Source organism: Budorcas taxicolor, chromosome X, assembly GCF_023091745.1.
Source record: "Budorcas taxicolor isolate Tak-1 chromosome X, Takin1.1, whole genome shotgun sequence".
NCBI classification, from domain to species: Eukaryota; Metazoa; Chordata; class Mammalia; order Artiodactyla; family Bovidae; genus Budorcas; species Budorcas taxicolor.
The window spans coordinates 94,870,063-94,891,285 of NC_068935.1; the positions used below are offsets into that span (position 1 = coordinate 94,870,063).

The 21,223-nt window shown below is 38.0% G+C and overlaps 1 protein-coding gene across 1 annotated transcript in view; it reads right to left on the reverse strand.

Annotated features, from left to right (window-relative positions):
* HEPH (hephaestin) overlaps positions 1-10,507 on the reverse strand; it is a 134,592-nt gene extending 124,085 nt beyond the window's left edge. Inside the window, exons 1-5 of the mRNA XM_052663259.1 lie at positions 10,478-10,507; positions 4,423-4,628; positions 2,230-2,474; positions 1,091-1,303; positions 210-392 (exon numbers count right to left, since the gene is read on the reverse strand). Of these exons, the coding sequence (XP_052519219.1) occupies positions 210-392; positions 1,091-1,303; positions 2,230-2,474; positions 4,423-4,628; positions 10,478-10,507 (877 nt within the window). The remainder of the gene's footprint in view (positions 1-209; positions 393-1,090; positions 1,304-2,229; positions 2,475-4,422; positions 4,629-10,477) is intronic.
* Between the last annotated feature and the right edge of the window lie 10,716 nt (positions 10,508-21,223).

Genomic DNA, 21,223 nt, shown 5'->3' on the forward strand with positions numbered 1-21,223 from the left:
AGGGTTGGAATTTTAGCTGTGCCGTTTATTTTCTGTGTAATCCTATAGCCTTGGTTTACTCATGAGTGAAACATGGAAAAGCCACCTACTACCCATGGTCCTTGTGAGGTTTAAAAAGAACCAAGTATGTGAAAACATTCACCAAATACTAGGCCCAGTGGAGAACCTCAGTGTTCACTGTTATATGTGGTCAGTTACTCCCAGCTCACCATGCATCCTATTGCTCTCCTGAAAGTCCTCATCTTCTTTGTCCACTGAGGCAGGGTCTGAGCAGTAAGTGGCAATGTTCTCATTGATATGCCAGCTAAGGTTCTCATCTATCACACTAAAAAGGAGGAAGAAATCATTGTCCACATCCTGTCGCCGAGGAGGGAAGCTCCCATCCAGGGTTCCTGTTGAAAGTAAGAAAAAAGCCTTTAAGAACCTTCTTTCTTTAGCAACAGTAAGCTGTAACGGGTACTCACAAGTAAGGATAGAAAGAGTGGAGCCTTAAGAGTCCATCAGCAACAGAAAAGTATATAGAACCTTCTGCTGCTAATTTCTATTTCCAAACTCCTTAGATAAAGTCACCAATTCAGTTGAGCCTAGGACTTGAAGGTGAAGTACATAGAATCTAGAATAATTCCCTCCCACCATCCCTGCCTATGTCTTCAACTCAGGGCCTTATTCTGACCACAACACACAGGTCTTCAGGACTGACTATACCCTAAACATACCACATTTCCAACCAAACTTACCATCCTCCCCAAATTCTGATGGCTACACTTTCAATCCTATCCAAAAAACTATTAATACACATTTGTTCTTATGTAACTTGATTTTTATCATTACTAATTTGAGGTTTTTTTTTAATGAAATAAGAAAAAAGTAGCAAGTATTTTTTTTTAATATTTTTGTTTGTTTTTTAAAAAAATAATTAAATAGAAAAAATAGTGAAAAGGGAGTTTGGTAGAGTTTATTCTTGCTAATAAATGGGGGTGTTAAATTAATGCTCTCCAGGTTGTTGTTCAATATGTAGGTGATTCAATTTTATCACGGCTCCCTCTAGATATCCCAAATAGTATCTTCAGCTCACACTTGGGGCTTATACCTCTTTTACAGGTTATAAGGGGTCCAACGAGACCAGTAGCAATATCTCGTGGAGCATCTACATGAGAATGGTAGACCCAGGTGAGGCATGCTGGGTCAGCATCAGTGGGTGCATGGCTTTCTGGAATGGTCCAGTTGTAGATGTGGCTGCCTCCTGGGGGTACAGAATCATCAGCTTTCAGCCAGCCAGAGGAACCATCTGGATACAAGGAACCTAAAAAATGAAATTGCACATGCTCAGTCCCAGGGTGAGAGAGACCTAGCAGATAGAGAAATCAGGAGAGTGCTGACATATGAGATATCTAGTTTCAGTTTTGTGGAAGGTAGAGTTCTAAAGTTCAGCACAGTATTCCTCACAACCTGAGGAAGGTCAGATTCAGGTAATATCTACTCAAGAACCCTAGACTTCAAACCAACAACAGGTTAAAAAGGTAGCAGCCCTTGGGGAAGGAGATATGGCCATTGAAAGTACTATACAGCTTAACTTAGTAATGCTCCAGTGCAAAGCCAATGACATGGAGGAAAGAGAAAATAAAAATTCCCTTCCTCTGAGCACTCACTTTGGAAAACAAAAAGAAGACAACCACAGAATTTCAGTCTGAAGGCAGCTCAATTATCAAATGGGCTACTTATGAAAGAGAAAACAAAGGGAAAATAATTTGCCCAAGGTGATATGGGGAGTTAACAATCAAGTTAGGACCTTTGGACTTCTCTATTCCTCACTCACTGCTGTGTCAGTATTATAAACTGTTGGGCCTGGGATAGTGGGAGCTATGGATGAGTAAACCAATCTTCCTCTTAAGAAGAAAATTCACAGAACACTCCTCTATTTCCAAAACAGTCAAATATTTTATGGGAATTCCATTTAAGCAATTTTTTGTGATAAAAGGTAAATTGAATCACTACATTTTTAAGGAACAATTGAGGTTTAGAGACGGGCAGTAACTTGCCCAAAGTTACACAGTGTATGAATAGCAGAGCTGATAATGGTACCCATATTTTCTCTGGGGAGAGTAACTGCCACTTCAGTTCAAAAAAGAAGACTATCTTCATTCCCAGCTTATCTCTCTCTCTCATAAGACAGTAAAGAAAAAGCGATGTTTGTTGCAGGTAGGAGAAAGAAAGGATGGGATATTTTACCTTCTGAGTCCTTTTCATAGAATACACCATGGGGATGGATGGTATAAGGACGAGTGGCAAAATTCTTCAAGTGGATAAGGATGACATCTCCCACCTCAGCCCTCAACACTGGCCCCAGGAAGCCCAACCAGGCTGGCTGAACCACTTCATCCATGTATGAGTCATCCTTGTATTCCTTGTAGATGGTCTTCTTGTAGCTGTTCCCTATTCGGTTCTTGTCAGACTTCAAGAAGCTAGCAGCTACTCTGGGAAGGAAGGAAAGAGAGACTCACATTTTTGCCTTTCTTCTAGAGGAAGCTGATCAAAAAGTGACCATTTTTGTTTAGGGCAAAATAAGAAGAAATGGGACTGTACTGATCAAAATATGAAAGCCTTAGGCTAGGATCTGATTGTTAGACAATGAGAAGTATTAACTTAGAGTGTATGAATTTGCTGATATGCACTTTTAACCTACAAAATCGGCTCCTCAGGTAGGACAGTGGTAAAGAACCCGCCTGCCAATACAGGAGACATAAGAGATGCGGGTTCGATCCAGGGTTGAGAAGATCCCCTTTAGAAGAGCATGACAACACGCTCCAGTATTCTTGCCTGGAGAATCCCATGGACTGAGGAGCCTGGCGGATTATAATCCATAGGGTCGCTGCACACAACCTATAAAATAGGCAGATTCACTCACTACAGCCTAATATATAGTAGTGGGGAGGCAACCAAGTATGAACAGACCCTTTTTAAGTGCTCAACTTCCTATCCAGTTGGCTTGATTTAGTGTTGTCCTGCTATATATGGGAAGTCTTATAGCATAATGGTTAAGATCATAAACTCTGGAGCCAGGAAGTTTCAATTAAATGCCAATATTGCCATTTCCCCTGGAGAAGGGCATGGCAACCCACTCCCATATTCTTGTCTGGAGAATCTCCCCAGACAGAGGAGCCTGGTGGGCCACACTCCATAGGATCACAAAGAGTCAGACATGACTGAAGTGACTTAGCATGCATGCATTGCCATTTTCAAATCTGTAGGACTTTTAACAGTTTACTTAACTTCTCTGAGTATAATTTCTCCATCTATAAGATGGAGGTAATCATGGTACCAGCTGTTACTGGTGACTAAGTAATTAAAATACATAAAGAGTTTAGAAAAATGCTTGGAAAATAGTTAAAAAAAAAAAAACAATGTTATCTATTACTTCAAAGTATTGGAAATGGGGGATAACAAAGTTATCCCTCAAGGATACTTTTAATCCAGATTCTGTACTCCAAAACTAGATAATTAGAAAGATGGTTTTTCAAAAAAAAAGGATGGCTTTTTCTTACTCAAATTCTTCCTAGAGAACTCTGAGATGTTACCATCAACTTTGGAAAACTCTGATGCTTTGGAGAGACAACATGATTCATGATCACAAAAGATTTTTTAACACATTAATTTTTTTCAGCTGATATTTGTGGAATGCGTGCAGAGCTCTAAGATCAAAAAAAATTTATTCCTGTAGGATCTATTAGAGGCTGAATGGTGAGAGGAGTACCAACTTTGTATCCACATTACCCAGGTTCAAATCCTAAATTTTCCATTTACTGTTGTACTTGGGGAAGTCATTTGATCCCCCTGAGCCTCAGTTTTCTCATTTATAAGATGAGAATATTCATATTCACCTTCTAGTTTCTATAAGAATTAGGTGAGACAAAGTATATAAATTTCTAATATGGTGCCTGTCACAAAATGTTATATGTGATAGCTATTACTGTTCTTTCCTTGATTCTAAGGCTGATCTTATTTTTTCACATTTTCACATATCTTAAATCAGTATAGTTCCACTGAACTATTTGCAGCACACATACACCACACACATCTTACAAACACTGTATATATTTCATGTTTCTTTCCTGTTTAAAAGCTAAAAACCTATTATTAAAACAGCATTGTGAATATCACCTTAGAATCAAGGCAATATGGAATGACCTTTAAGACCCTAAAAATGCTGAGGGATCTCAGTCTGGAAAAGCAGACTCCATATGAGATGCTGGCTCCTGAGTCAATTAGTTGTTTCTCAGGAAATGCACCACTGGGATTATGGCCCAGAGAGATCTGGAGCTGACAGCAACCATACCCTGGGAAAAGGTCCTCAAGAGCTACCTACTGACCTCAAGGGTGCCCCTCCCTAACTCCATCTCTAATTCTACGAGAGATTAAACCTACATGTCACTTTCCAGAGGCTGGTTCGTGATGATATTCCTTCCCTTAGGAGCATAGTTCCACTGCACATCCTGGATCCCCAGGTAGTAGACTCTAGTAGTCCCATCAGTCAGTTGGGGCCACAGAGGTTGCATGAACAGCAGAGCCCAGAGGAGATGGCCTGACTCCATGGCCCACGTTACTCTGGGAAACAGGCAAATGAATAACTTCTGAAGGAAGAAAGAGAACAAAGGGACTTTGAATGTATCTGGAAAAGTAAAGAGGCAAGACCTAGACTGAGTGACTGAGAACATAAAAACTGACTAGCATAGAATCTCTGCCTTACCTGATTCCTTTCAACAAGTGTTCAAGGATCTCTACACATTGGACTTTGGAAGGTAAAGTTAAAAGTCACTGGGACTGACTTTTTTAAGGTATCACTTTCTTCAGAAGAAAAATATGAGTTCATTTTCTTCAGCAGTGTAGAAAGAAGACTATACTCTGGCCCTCAAATTAGGAAACAAGCATCAGTAACCTAATTGAGTCACTGTTACTCACTCAGTACCCAAGTGAAGTCACTAATTCTCCCTGTGTCTCTATTTTCATCATTATCACTTTCCGTCCCCTATAAACTGTGTTTAAAAACAAATGAGAATTCAGCAAAAATCATTTGCTATAATGTTCATAGATGCAAACTGGAAACAGCCAACATGCCCACGACACTATAATGGATGAGTAAATTGTATTTTATTTATATAATGAAATTCTGTATAGCAATAGTAATGAGCAAACTAGCACTACATGAAAATATAGATGCCTCTCACAAATATAATATTGCAGAAAGAAACCAGACACAGAAGTAAATATTATATGATTTCATTTTTGTAAGGTACAAAATAGGCAAAGCCAATCTATGCTGTTAGAAGCTAGGATAATGTTTGCCTTTGAGGTAGGGATCACTGGCTGGTAGGGAAGAAGAGGAAGGCTTTTAGGTAATGTTCTGTTTCTGAATTTAACTATTGATTACATGGATGTGTTCAGTCTATGAAAATAAACTGAACTGTGAACTTAGCACATTTATCAGAAGAAATGTTTTTTGCTGGTTCTTTGCAATGCACAAATCCATCTAATGTGTCCAATCTTGACTCAGAGTTAGAACTAAGCATCTAGTCCTTCATTCTGATACATCAACATGGGAGTTAGATTTCTTGGGGCTGATATGAAACACTCAGTCATACCACAGACACAGTGAATCCAAGAAACACAAACAACATAACATATACACAAATATACATATACTTGCATATACATAGACACATGCAGTCTTATTTAAGAGCAGAGACACACATACTTGCATCCACATTAGTTCCACAGTGTCACATAGAGCCTTAGTCACTGTCATAATAATAATAACCTATAATGGAAAAAATCTGAAAAAGAATATATATATTTCTGAATCACTTTGGTATATACCAGAAATTAACACAATATTGAAAATCAACTATACTTCAATTTAAAATAATAAGTCAATATTTATAATGTGTGTATATGTCAGACATTGTTTAAAATGTTTTACAGATTAAATCATTCAATCCTAACAAATGTACTATGAAGCAAATATCTTTATTATCCCCATATTATTAGAAAGAAGAACTATAAAACAGAGATATGAGGTAATTTGTCAAAGTTCCCATAGTTAACAATCAGCAGAGTTGGCTTGTGTGGTAAAAGGAGTATGGGTTCAGTGTTTATGCTTTTCTTTTTCTGAAGTATAAGTGATTGACAATATTATATTAGTTTCATGTTAATTACCACGCTATACTACTTTTCACAAAATATATTTGTACATGCACAGAGAACATTTGCAGACATATCTTGCTTTATTATGCTTCATTTTAATTCACTTCACAGACATCATGTTTTTTAAAAACTGAAGGTTTGTGGCAGTTCTGCATTGTCAGGTGATGTTTAGCACTTTTTAGCAATAATATTTTAAAATTGATATATGTACATTTTAAAAGACATAATGCTATTATACACTTAATTGATGACAGTATAGCATAAACATAACATTTATATGCATTAAAAATTTTTTTTAAAGTATGAAGATTTATTACAACATGAACTTTACTGCAGAAGTCTGGAACTGAACCTGCAATATCTCCAAGGTATGCTTCTTTGTGTTTATAGCTATTGTCATATCTGAGAATACCCCATATACTCTGAAATAAGCAATGACATGTAGTTATGATCACTTCCAGAGATAGACATATATATTTATATAGGCAAAGATACATCTAATGAGTATCATTCATGATGATGATAATAATGATGGTAACTATCATTCATGGAGAAATTACTATACAATAAACATGATGCTCAGTTCTTACATAAATTATTTCACTAAATCTTCAACCTAACCACATGATATTAGGGACTTTAATTGAAAACAGAAAGTAAAAAATATGCACAGACTCACATGTGGATAGTACCCTGATTGATAAATAGAACTATGGACCTCTCTAAAAATTCTCAAACACTTCCACACAAAGCAGTGGCACAAGTGTGTAACAACCCCTCCCAGTTTTCATATGACATTTGGAAGAAGCCCTTGATATGGGGGAGAACCTGCCTTGTCTGGAGAATCCCATGGACAGAGGAGCCTGGTGGGCCATGGTCCATGGGGTTGCAGGGAGTCGGACATGACTGAAGTGACTAAGCACACTGCCTTGGATTCTTCTAAAACCTGGCTTTCCTGCTGACCAGTTGTGTAGACTTGGGTAATACTTAGGCACTCTGAACCTGTTTTCTTATCTATAAAATATATATAATAGTATAAGCTTTGGAGAAGTAAATTAGAAAACTTACATGAAAAGGCCCCAGGACAATTAGTGTTTAGAATATAACAAACTATAACTGTTGATTTCCTTCCTCTTCTTTCTCCCTCCTGGTGACAGTTTGTTAATTTATCTTTTTTTTTTTTTTTTTTTTTTTGCATAAGATTTGAGGTTAGGTTTTATTTTTTTATTTTTTTTATTTTTTTTTAATTTTAAAATCTTTAATTCTTACATGTGTTCCCAAACATGAACCCCCCCTCCCACCTCCCTCCCCATAACATCTCTGTGGGTCATCCCCCTGCACCAGCCCCTCTCCCACACATCATATATTTCAACTCTAAGGGCTAACTTAAATTTTATCTGCTCCAGAAGGCCCCCTGTAGCCTCTTCATATCACTGTCCTCTGAAGAACTACTTACTCTAAATAGCATAAAATTGCATGAAATCAGACTTTGTATTATTATTACTTTTGTCTCATAAGCTGCCTCATGAACTGTCTTTATTTACCAGCTTGAAATATAAATTCCTTGAGAGTGGATGTAGTATCTTAGAAGTTTTTGTGTATCTATTGAAAGATACTTTGATGGGAGCCCTGCAGATATATTTTACATTGAAGACACAGGCTTTGGAATCAGACTACCTAAACAAACCCTGGCTTCACTTTTCCTAGCTGTGTAACTTGATAAACTGCTCTACTTCTCTGGCCCTTGTGTTTTCATCTTAAATGGAATTAATATTATTTACTACTTCTCAGGGTAGTTGTGAGGATTAAATGAAATAAGATCTGTAAGTGAATAGAACACAAATAAATATTTAAGTGCACCAGTAAAAGACCAAAAGGCATTAGTGGCTATGATTATTACAGATAAGGAAATAGGTTTAGACGTGAAAATTGCCAGGCTCACAAAGCTTTAACATTTTATGAATATCCATAACACAAACACATGCATAAGTTCCTATATACAATAGCACACTGTAAGCATACGGCACATGTATATAGCTGAAAAGAACCAGAACTTTTGAATCAGATAAACTCAGGTTTGAGTACTGTTTTCAAATGTGTTTGAAAGAAACAGCACAGGGACTTAGCAGGTATCTGATAAATATAATTTCTCATTTCCTCTAGTCACTAACTTCCTATTTTATTCCTAAAGATGCATTTGTTGTTGCTATTACTATTGTTGTTTTTAAATTAGGTTTATTATTATAAAACAAAAGAAAGGGAGAACCCATAACATTCTTTCAGAATCATTTGTATATTTCATAGTAAAATTGAAAGACTCTAGACTCAGAAAAAATTAGATTCTAATTCTGGAATCATCATTTACTAGTTGTATAACATGGAACAAGTCACTTAGTTTCTTGAACCTGAGTTTTCTCATTTCTTAAATGGAGATAATCTCTGGTTTGGCCTCCTGATTAGTTTGCTATGAAAATCAAATGAGATGAAGGATTTGGAAGCCCTACATAAATTATTCATTTGGGGAGGGCTATTTTTAATCAGTTGAGCCCACAGGAGGAGATCTTATAGAAAGGCCAGACTGAGGAGGAAAAATAAAAAGGGAAAGGTAAAAAGGGAAAGGGGAAATGAGAGAATATGAGGAAGAATCCTGGAGGAAAGTTAAAAAGGAGGACAGAAGGAAGAGGTGCTCAAAGGATGGGAGGGAGAAAGAGAAAGAATTTCTGAGATTCTTTGAATTAGACATAATTTAGTTAATATACACTGAGACTAGACAAACCTTACTTTCCTGTTATACCAATGTTACCTGGGCTTGGTTCCCTTTATTCACAATTTGCATCACTGTTTTTCCTAGAATTTTCAAGTTGTTCCTTTAATGTGATAATGTTCTTTTCTCTCTGAGTTGGAGTATACTGGCCTGGACAAGCATATCCTGGGCAAAGGATCACTCAACTGAACACAAATGCTGAGCTATCCTAGAGGTTTTGTCTCCAATTTCAGCAGTCTTATTAATAGAACCCTCTATCAAGATTGACCTTTTGGTCTTCTACTTTCTTAATGTTTTTGTGGCTTTTTCTTCACCTTGTGACTCAAAATAGGGGATTTCCTCACCTTTAGGCAGTATGGGACTTTTTTTTTACTAGAAGGGAAAATCAAGAGAGTGTTGAGAGCCTCAAAAGAGTCCATATAGCACAAGTACAATTTACATTATTTTTAATCATTGTCGTTGTATTCTACTGTGTCAGAAGCGGGGAAATTGAGGCCCAGAGGGAGAGACTCTAAGTCTCTAAGTTCTAAAAGCTAGTACTAGAACTTAAGATCCTTTAGCCTGACAATCATGTATATCATCACTGTGCTTTTCCTGGGACAATATGATTTCACTACATATGTGCATTTATATTAGGGGTTTTTCTTTATTTCCTCATACCCTAGTTGTGGTATAATAGAAAGTATACTGATACAAAATTATAAGACCTGGGTTGAAATTATTTTTTTGCCTATAATAGCTACAAGTCAGTTTCACCTATTTTGCCTCAGTTTTCTCATCCAGAATTATGGATAATATTTCACAAATTGTTTTGAGGATCAAACAAAATAAGAGATGTATGACCCCCTTTCAAAGGGCTTAGAATACAATAAATGATTAGTAAAAGTCTTAATGCATTAATGGATTCATACATCCATAAAAATTTCCAGAAACTATACTTTTTCAACCCCTTGACATGACATATAGAAAACGGAGACCAGAGAGATAAAGGGGTTTGCTTAAAGCCAAGCAACCAGTTACTGGCAAGGCCAGAATTTGAACCCATATTTTCAAAAACATTTCTTCTACTTAGGCACTAAGTGTGAGAAACAATTTAGATTTTAAGCTGATAGCTTAGCTCAGCTATCATTTACTGTCTTGCTCTGTGCCAATCTGGATCTCAAAGTATGAAAGTAAGTAGTTGTTTTTAAGTGTTCCATCACCTCAATAAACCACATAAACTGAGACCAAGAAATGAGCATACTATTTTAACAGGAAAATTAACTACTCTCTACAACTCCAGGATCATCTCTGAAACAGCTGAGCAATGTCCCTGGCCATTTTGATGAGAGGAACAAAGAGAGCATATTTTACGTTTTAACTTTCCTGCACATTCAGCCGTGCTTCCTCCTTCTCAGCCACTGACTTTCTCTCCCTGTGGGCCCAGGATTTCTCTAAACCAAGCTGAATATAAAGTTTTGTTTTTTGTTTCAAAGAAAAGGAGGTAGGGTTTAGAAAGGGGCAGAGGAAGCTTACCTTTGCTGGAGAAAACACTTCCATATTCATGTCAGCGGCCTACTGAGGCTAAACTGCAGACACGAGCATGAGTCTGCCAGCCCTGCTCAGTTAGTATCCTGGGTTACAAGGCCTTTCTCATAAACAAAGTCCAGGGCTCCAATTGGCTGGTGTTACTGGGAAGGAGTGAATGGAGGCTGGAGCAGTTCTGGTTGCCCTCTTTTCCAGAAACTAATATACTGGAATGTCTTGTTCCGGACCTGGTTTGGTACAAAACCCGGTATGGTTCTTTAACCATATCCGGGTGTTTTCCAAATCCTGGTTAGGATTTCCGGAGGAATTACAAGAGGGTGGGTTGCACTTCTGTTATCTCAGCTTGCTGGTTGCTATTTGCTGAGAGGGAGGAGGAAATGCACTGTCAGTGAAGCTGGTGAAACCTCATAGAAAGATTCCAATACTTCCCTTTAAGAAATAGGGCCCACTGCAAGGGTTATGAGAAGTGAGAAGAGCTCCCATCCTCAACACTTTCTCTTGTTGTGAAGCACAGTTATCAGCCCTGCTATTATTCTGAGACCATGGTTGCTTGGTAGTAGAGAAAAATAAAAACTGGTAATAAAACAAAGAGCTTTCTACATGCTAGTCCCTATGTTAATCACTTTACATATATTCTCATTTAAAATTCACAATTATTCTATGAAAAGAATATGCTAATTCATATTTTACAACTGAAGAAAAGCAGACTCTGAGAGGGAAAGTAACCATTCAAAGTCACACCGTTAATAAGAGGGGGGAATTGTAGTAGGTCTGTCTAATATCTTAATCACTACACTACCACACTTTGCTACTTAATGGAGAAACCCAGAAAGCCCTTTTGCAATGAGGGAAGTGATTTCACAGTTATTGAGTGCCTGCTGTCCACCAGTTACTGCTAGATTTAAAAAAAAATGTACATTAACTCTGCCACTGCCATTTTTAGCAGCTTCTTGAGTGGACTCCCAGGGTCATATTACTCATAATTTTCATTGTGGAGACCGGATGCAGCTAGTAGATAGCTTGGATTAACATAGATCAGCACCCTAAAACCTAAGAAGACCCAGAAGAATTGGAAATATTAATTTTTTAAAATGGAACTAAAAAATATCAAAATGTGTCCCAAAATCTCTGAGTGAAGCTGGATTCTGAATTTGTTTAAAAGCAAAGGCCATCTTTGTTCTTGCTAGAAAGAGAGGGTAGTGAAAAATCACTAGCCTGAGTCAAGTGACCCAATTCCTTCCCTAGCTTGCTCTTGAAGCAATCAGCTATGTGGCCTTGGTACAGGACTTTCTTTTCTTTGGGCCTAAGTCTTTCCATTTGTACACTGAGAGCCTTAAACGAGATATAGACCCTCTCAGCCCTATAAATATACATATCTAGGATTCCATGAAGAAATCACATTCTTGATATTAAGAGTAGAAGCAAAAGAGGTTTTAAACATGCAAAGTGTAAGAAAAGAGTGGGTGCAGAGTAATTTGTGGAGAACTCCATGTCTCTTTGGGAAGGATTATATCTACCCATCAGAATCAGCTATAGGAAGGAAACAGGTATGATGGCAGTTCCACCATCTGGTATCCTTACTTGTGATGAGGTGATCTTGGCTAGGAGCAGGTGCTGTTCCCCAGGCAGTCTCGACACATTATTTTTTTTCTCTCTCGAATTTAAAGTATCTGGAACAGGGTCCAGGGAGGAGGAGTTTCAAAGACTGAGGCAGTGGGGCAAAGTCTGGGTCATAAAACACTGGAGGTGCTTAAAGGTGCCTATACATGTAGGAGCTACCCCTACAGACTGCATCTCAGGCTAAGCCAAGTAGAAGCACCAGTAGGGAGAAGGGAGGAACCACCATTTATTCAGCTAATTTAGAAATAATCAAGGGAAGCTGGATCAGGTAACAACAGGCCCTAGGACTATCTGCCTCTTCCCCACTTAGCACAAATGTGGACCTTGAAGCTAGAGGTGGGAAGGTGGAGATCAAACCCATTAAGCTGGGATCCAAGTCCAGGCCTTAAGGCATTTATGAGAGGGAGGGATAAGGATAAGGCCTGTGTTCTGACTCACAAATGATAACAATAAACAGATCTCATAGATATGCTTGAATCAACACAGTGAAGGCTGCAGGAAGCCAGCTAGGCCAGATTTCTGAGCCTATATTATTCATTCAGCAGTTCACTGAAAGGACACCCAGTACCAACATATGCAAATCCTGGGCATATTTTTAGTGCCTTTCTTCAAGGATGACCTTAAAAGGGTTTAAGTTGATACCTATAGACCAGGAATTGGTAAACTATTTCAGTAAAACTCTAGTTTGTAAATAATTGATGTGCAAAACATATAGTCATTAAAATAGGCCATTATAGTACATTGGGTATATCTATATACCAATAAAAGGTAATTTACAAAAACAAGCAGCAGACCAAATTTGGCCCATGAGTTGCAGTTTGAATCCCCTGCAATATACACATTTACAATATGAAAACATTGTTAAGAGTGTAGAAACTAGATTTAAATCCCAATTCTGACACGTCCTGATTCTGTAACCTTGAAAAAGTCATCTAAGTCTTCTAAACTTCAGTTTTGTGTTTCCAAAATGGAGATAATGGCATTATTTCATAGAGTTTTTATGAGGACTGAAATAAAGACTTCAGTTCAGTAGCTCAGTCATGTCCAATGTTTTGTGACCCCATGGACTGCAGCACCCCAGAGTTCCCTGTCCATCATCAACTCCCAGATCTTGCTCAAACTCATGTCCATCGAGCCAGTGATGCCATCCAACCATCAGATACTCTGTTGTCTCCTTCTCCTTCTGCCTTCAATCTTTCCCAACATCAGAGTCTTTTCCAATGAGTCAGTTCTTTGCATCAGGTGGCCAAAGTATTGGAGCTTCAGCTTCAGCCTCAGCCTCAGTCCCTCCAATGAATATTCAGAAGTGATTTCCTTTAGGGATTGACTGGTTTGATCTTTTGCAGTCCAAGGGACTCTCATGAGTCTCCTCCAACACCACAGTTCAAAAGCATCAATTCCTTGGTGCTTACCTTTCTTTATGGTCCACCTCTCACATCCATACATGACTACTGGAAAAACCATAACTTTGACTAGACAGACTTTTTTCAGCAAAGTGATGTCTCTGCTTTTTAATACACTGTCTAGGTTTGTCATAGCTTTTTCAGCAAAGTGATGTCTCTGCTTTTTAATATGCTGTCTAAGTTTGTTATAGCTTTTCTTCTAAGGACCAAAGGTCTTTTAATTTCATGGCTTCAGTCACCATCTGCAGTGATTTTTGAGCCCAAGAAAAGAAAGTCTGTCACTGTTTCCATTGTTTCCCCATCTACTTGTGATGGGACCAGAGGCCATGATCTTTGTTTTTTGAATGGTGAGTTTTAAGCCAGCTTTTTCAGTCTTCTCTTTCGCTTTCATCAAGAGGCTCTTTAGTTCATCTTCACTTGCTGCAATAAGGGTGGCAATATTTGAGTGTATTAGTATTTCTCCCCACAATCTTGATTCCAGCTTGTGCTTCATCCACTTCAGCATTTCATATGATGTATGCTGCATGTACATTAAATGAGCAGAATGACAATATACATCCTTGATGTACTCCTTTCCCAATTTGGAAACAGTCTGTTACTCCACCTCTGGTTCTAACTGTTGTTTCTTGACCAGCATACAGATTTCTCAGGAGGCAAGCAAGATGGTCTGGTATTCCCATCTCTTGAAGAAATTTTCACAGTTTGTCATGATCCACACAGTCAAAGGCTCTATTGTAGTCAATGAAGCAAAAGTAGATATTTTTCTTGAACTCTCTTGTTGCTTTTTCAATGATCCAGCAGATGTTGGCAATTTTATGTTTGTTTCATCTGCCTTTCTTAAATCCAGCTTGAACATCTGGAATTTCTGTTGAAGCCTAGCTTAGAGAATTTTATGTATTACTTTACTAGCACGTGAGATGAGTGCAATTGTGGGGCAGTTTGAACATTCTTTGGCCTTGTCTTTCTTTGGGTTGGGAATGAAAAATCACTCTAACTATCCACATCCATTTCATTTACAAATGCTGACACACTTATATCTTAAGTATCTTTTGAATTCACTCACTTTTCTCCATCTCAACTGCCATACCCTTCATCTGAGCCATACTCATCTCTTAAGTGGATCAGTGTAATAATCTCCACATTGTTCTTTTTTAAGAAAATATTTTTATTTTGCATAGGAATATAGCATATAGGTTATTAAAAATAGTGAATACCATTCCCACTATATATAGTAAATTATATATTTTATATGTTCTAGTATGTATCTGTTAATCCCATACTCTTAATTTATTCCCCTCCCTCTTTTCCCCCTTGGTAACCACATGTGTGTTTTCTGTCCATGAGTCTGTTTCTGTTTTTGTTTTTTTAACTTTGCTTTGTATTGGAGTAGAGGCAACAAACAATGCTGTGACAGTTTCAGAGGAACAGCAAAGGGACTTCATCATACGTATACTCCCCTCCCATCCAGGCTACCACATAACATTGAGCAGAGTTCCATGTGCTATACAATAGGTCCTTGTTCATTATCCATTTTAAATATAGCAGTGTGTACATATCCATCTTAAACTCCCTAACTATGCCTTCCTCCCATTTTTCTCTCTGTGGCAACTATAAGTTCATTCTCTGAGACTGTTCTGTTTTACAAATAAGTTCATTTGTCTATGTCTTTTTAGATTCCTCACAAAAGGGATATCATACAATATTTCTCTTTCCCTGTCTGACTTATTTCACTCAGCATGGCAATGTCTAGGTCCATCCATGTTGCTGCAAGTAGTATTATTTCATTCTTTTTAATGGCTGAGTAATATTCCATTGTGTATATGTACCACATCTTTATACATCACTCTGTCAATGGGCATTTAGGTTGCTTCCATTTCTTGACTACTGCAAACAGAGTTGCCATGTATATTTGGTTGCATGTATCCTTTCAGACCATGTTTTTCTCAGGTATGTGCCTAGTAGAGGGGTTGCAGGGTCATATGGTAGCTCCATTTTCAGTTTTTTAAGCCACCTCCATACTGTTCTTCATAGTGGCTGTACCTGTATATATTCCCACACACAGTGTAGGAAGGTTTCCTTCTCTCAAACCCCTCTTCAACATTTATTGTTTGTGGATATTTTTATGATAGCCATTTTGCCTTATGTGAGGTGATTTATCTCATTGTAGTTTTGATTTGCTGTTCTCTAATAACTAGCAATATTGAATGTCCTTTCATGTGCCTCTTGGCCATCTGTATGTCTTATTTGGATAAACATCTATTAAAATCTTCTGCCCATTTTATTATTGGGTTGTTTATTTTGATGATGTTAAGCCTTTTGAGCTGCTTGCAAATGTGGGGGATTATTCCCTTGTTGGTTACACCATTTGCACATATTTTCTCCCAATCTGCAGGTTATCTTTTCATTTTTTTTATTGTTTTCTTTGCTTTGCAAATGCTTTTGAGTTTAAGTAGACCTCATTTATTGATTTATTTTTATTTACATTATTCTGGGAGACAGATCAAAAAGTATATTGCTGCAATTTATGTCTGAGAAGGTTCTGTCTATGTTTCCCTCTAGGAGTTTTATAGTGTCTAGTGTCACATTTAGGTCTTTAATCCAAGTTAAGCTTATTTTTGTGTATGATGCTAAAGAATGATCTAATTGAATTTTTACATGTAGCTGTCCAATTTTCCCAGCACCATTTGTTGAAGAAATTGTCTTTCCATCATTGTGTAGTCTAGCCTTCTTTGTTGTAGATTCATTAGCCATATATGTGTGTGTGTGGTTATTTCTGAGCTTTCTATCCTGTTCAATTGATCTATATTTCCATTTTTTTTCACCAGTATCATACTTTTTTGATGACTGTAGCTTTGTAATATAGTATGAAATCAGGGAACCTGATTCCTCGAGGTCTGTTTTTCTTTGTTAAGATTGCTTTGGCTATTCAGGGTCTTTTGTATCTCCATACAAACTTTAAGATTTTTTTTTGTTTTAGTTCTGTGAATAATATTATGATAATTTGACAGAATCTGTAGATTGCCTTCAATAGTATAGTCATTTTGACAATATTGATTCTTTCTATCCACAAACATGGTATATCTTTCCATCTACTTGTGTTAATGATTTCTTTCATCAGTGTCTTGTAGCTTTTGAAGTACAGGTCTTTTGTCTCCTTAAGTTGGTATATTCCTAGATATTTTATTCTTTTTTATGTGATGATAAATGGGATTGTTTTTTGAATTTCTCTCTGATCTTTCATTGATAGCATAGAGAAATGAAACATATTTCTGTGTTAATTTTGTAACCTGCAACTTTACCAAATTCATTGATAAGCTCCCTATTAGTTGTTTGGCCTGAGGTGACCCAGCCCTGGAGTCTACAGGATTTATGGCAGGGCTGATGGCGAACTCCAGAAGTGCTCATATCAATGGGTACTTCCTAGAACTGCTGCCACCAGTGCCTTTGACCCTGTTGTGAGCGACTGACACCCCAAACTTCTGCAGGAGACCTTCCAACATTAGCAGGTAGGTCTAGTTGTCTCCTATGGGGTCACTGCTCCTTTCCTCTAGGGCTTGGTGCACAACAAATTTTACGTGTGCCTTCTAAGAGAGGAGTCTCTGTTTCCCCTAGTCCTGTGGAAGTCCTCCAATTAAATCCCACTGGACTTCAGATTCCCTGGGGGTTTTAGTTCCTTTGCCAGATCCCCAGGCTGGGAAGCCTGACATGGGGCTCAGAACCTTCACAACAGCAGAAAACTTCTATGATATTACTGTTCTCCAATTTGTGGGTCACACACCTGGTAAGTATGGGATTTGATTTTATCATGATTGTGCCCCTCTTATCATCTCATTGGGGCTTCTCCTTTGTATTTGCATATGGAGCACCTTTTTTGGTGGGTTCCAGTGTCTTCTTGTCAATGATTGTTCAGCAGTTAGTTCTGATTTCAGTTAGTTGTAATTTTTGTACCCTCACAGGAGGAGGTTAGCGCATGTCTTTTTACTCTGAGCACATGTCTTTTTACTCTGCCATCTTGAACCAGTCTCAGAACTAAAATAATTCAGATCTTAACATGCTAGATCCCACAGCAGCTATAAGGAAATTTCAGAAACAGCCTGATTGATACTACTCCACCTTGTTCTTTTTGTCTTCATTCTTTCTTCCCAAAATCTGCTTTTCAAACAACAGCCAAAGCTATTTTGTACAAAGCACAAATGTATATTTCCCCCTTAAAATCCTCTAGCAAAGCTTGCTTTATTGATTGAAATTAGAAAAATACAGAGATTAACAGGGCTCTTGGGTAAGGATAACGTTCAAACTGTTGAAATATTATTCTCTGAAATCATCCCATCCTCATAAAATATTATAAAGTAATTGTCCTCCAATCAAAATTAATTAAACAGACAAAAACTGGTGAAATATTCCTCATGTGTGCTTGTATGTGTGCATACACACACATACAGAAATATCTTCAATATCATTAAGTAGAAGGTAAGGTACAGAAGAATGAACATTTTGTGTTTGCTTCATTCACACACACACATACATCTATGTATATACTTTTTTGTGAGAATAAGGAATTTTTCTTCTGGATATCATCACAAAGATATTTTTAATGGTGGTTTCCACTAGACAGAGTGGCATAGTTGGATAATAGTGTGACTTTCATTTTTTATTTTAAACTATTTGAATTTTCAAACTTCATACATTATATTTTTACAGTCCAGTTCAGTCACTCAGTTGTGTCCAACTCTTTGCAACTACATGGACTGCAGTATGCCAGGCTTCTCTGTCCATCACCAACTCCCAGAGATTGCTCAAACTCATGTCCATTGAGGCAGTGAGTTTTTTAAAAAAATTATCTAGAAAGTATATATAAACTGACTTTTGTTTCTTTTTTGTATTTCTGTGCATAAGAAAAATATAACTATTATATTGAGAAAAATTAATGACTTCTCATTTTCTCTGGGATAAATGTCAAACTTTTTAACATAACCTATACAGTCCTTTATTGGAGAAGGCAATGGCACTCCGCTCCAGTACTCTTGCCTGGAAAATCCATGGATGGAGGAGCCTGGTAGGCTGCAGTCCATGGGGTCGCTAAGAGTCAGATGCAACTGAGGGACTTCACTTTCACTTTATACTTTCATGCATTGGAGAAGGAAATGGCAACCCAGTCCAGTGTTCTTTCCTGGAGAATCCCAGGGACAGGAAAGCCTGGTGGCCTGCCGTCTATGGGGTCGCACAGAGTCGGACATGACTGAAGTGACTTAGCAGCAACAGCAGTATACAGTCCTTTGTGATCTGGCTCCTCCTAATCTTTCTAGCTCACTGTTTGCCCTTCCTCACCTCATACTCTATGCTTCATCCATGTCAGGGTTCAGTCAGTTTGTCAATTTTCCAAGGTACTTTGTGCTTTCTCTTACCACCAGACTTTATATGTTATTCTACCTGACTGAAATAACCTTCGTTCTGTTATTCTTCCCACTCATATTTTGGGTCTTAGTTCAGAATTTCCTTCTTCCAGGTGCCCTTCCCTGACTTCCTGCATTTCTCAGTTAGGTGGTTCTGCCATGTGTACCCAATACACAATGTATATTTTACCACAGTCTTATTAAATTGCTTATTTAACTGCCTGTCTTGACAGCTTATAATGGAAACCCTCTTAGTTCTGGATCACATCTTTCTTGCTTTCCATTGTAACTTCAGAGCCTAAAACAGCACTTCATGTAGACTTGGTGCTCAATAAACATTTCTAGATGAACGAATGATCAACAAAATAATCAATGACATCGTTTGAGCATGGACAGCAAAATTCCAATAGAAAACAGCTGTTTCCATAACCTTCATTTGGGAAGATGATTCAAATGGGAACTTTCCAGTTTTAAGGTTGGCTTAGTTGTACCTGGACTTGGAACAACAGACTGGTTCCAAAGAGGAAAAGGAGTGCATCAAGGCTGTATATTGTCACCCTGTTTATTTAACTTCTATGCATCATGAGAAACGGTGGACTGGAAGAAACACAAGCTGGAATCAACATTGCCAGGAGAAATATCAATAACCTCAGATATGCAGATGACACCACCCTTATGGCAGAAAGTGAAGAGGAACTAAAAAGCCTCTTGATGAAAGTGAAAGAGGAGAGTGAAAAAGTTGGCTTAAAGCTCAACATTCAGAAAATGAAGATCATGGCATCCGGTCCCATCACTTTATGGGAAATAGATGGGGAAACAGTAGAAATAGTGTCAGACTTTATTTTTCTGGGCTCCAAAGTCACTGCAGATGGTGACTGCAGCCATGAAATTAAAAGACACTTACTCCTTGCAAGAAAAGTTATGACCAACCTAGATAACATATTCAAAAGCAGAGACATTACTTTGCCAAATAAGGTCCATCTAGTCAAGGCTATGGTTTTTCCTGTGGTCATGTATGGATGTGAGAGTTGGACTGTGAAGAAGGCTGAGCACCGAAGAATTGATGCTTTTGAACTGTGGTGTTGGAGAAGACTCTTGAGAGTTCCTTGGACTGCAAGGAGATTCAACCAGTCCATTCTGAAGGAGATCAGCCCTGGGATTTCTTTGCAAAGAATGATGCTAAAGCTGAAACTCCAGTACTTTGGTCACCTCATGCAAAGAATTGACTCATTGGAAAAGACTTTGATGTTGGGAGGGATTGGGGACAGGAGGAGAAGGGGATGACAGAGAATGAGATGGCTGGATAGCATCACTGACTCAATGGACATGAATCTGAGTGAACTCCGGGAGTTGGTGATGGACAGGGAGGCCTGGCATGCTGCGATTCATGGGATCGCAAAGAGTCGGACATGACTGAGTGACTGAACTGAACTGAACTAGTTGTACCTTATAGCTTCACTGTTTGACCAACAAGTCTGTTTTAAAAAAAGGCCTCTACGTCTGTCACTGCCAGTCCCTATACTGTTCCAACTGACCCATCGTTACCAGTCTGGTCCAGTTACTCTAAGAACCCGACTCCCAAAACCTCTTGGGTTACTTCAAGTTAGAAGAACAGAGAGCAAAAAGAGGCCTCAGAAAGTGTTGGAGGTGTTTAATTTCAGATTAGATTGCCTCTCATGTCTTTCAAAGGAGCTGTATTTACCTATTTTATATTCTAGGTTAGGCAGCCATGTAGACCTTCATGCAAAGAAAGAGTTCCTAGCAAAATAAATCAGAAAACTTCGATTTATCTTATGACTTTACAAACTCTGTTTGGATGCCTCCAATGACTAAGAACTCACAGTCTCCCACGACAACTCATTCAACTTTCTAGTTATTTTTTCCTTATATTAGTCAAGCATTTGCCTTCTTCTATCTTCTGTTTAATGGTTCCTCTTTGTACTGAATTCAGGACTCCTGAGCAAAAATTCTAGCAAATGCCATCTTACCTCCTTTTAACAGCAAAAGAACTAGCTATCTTATAGAGAATATTTCTTTTCCTGGACACCTACAATGCAGTGCTTGCTCCCAAGTCTCATCTTTTATTTGTTCTCATGACAATATTATCTTCATTTCCAGAGAACTGTGGCAATATCACATTGGTGGCTGGCTTAATCACTGACCAGAGGAAGTGGTCATCTCCATGATGTGATTTAAGGTACTCAAAAACACCTGCAATGCTTCCAAAAATGACAGCTTAGTTTGGAGTAATTGGACCCAATAGAGAGGATTACATTCCAGTCATCTCTATGTCACAATTTCATGTGTTACCTGGGGTG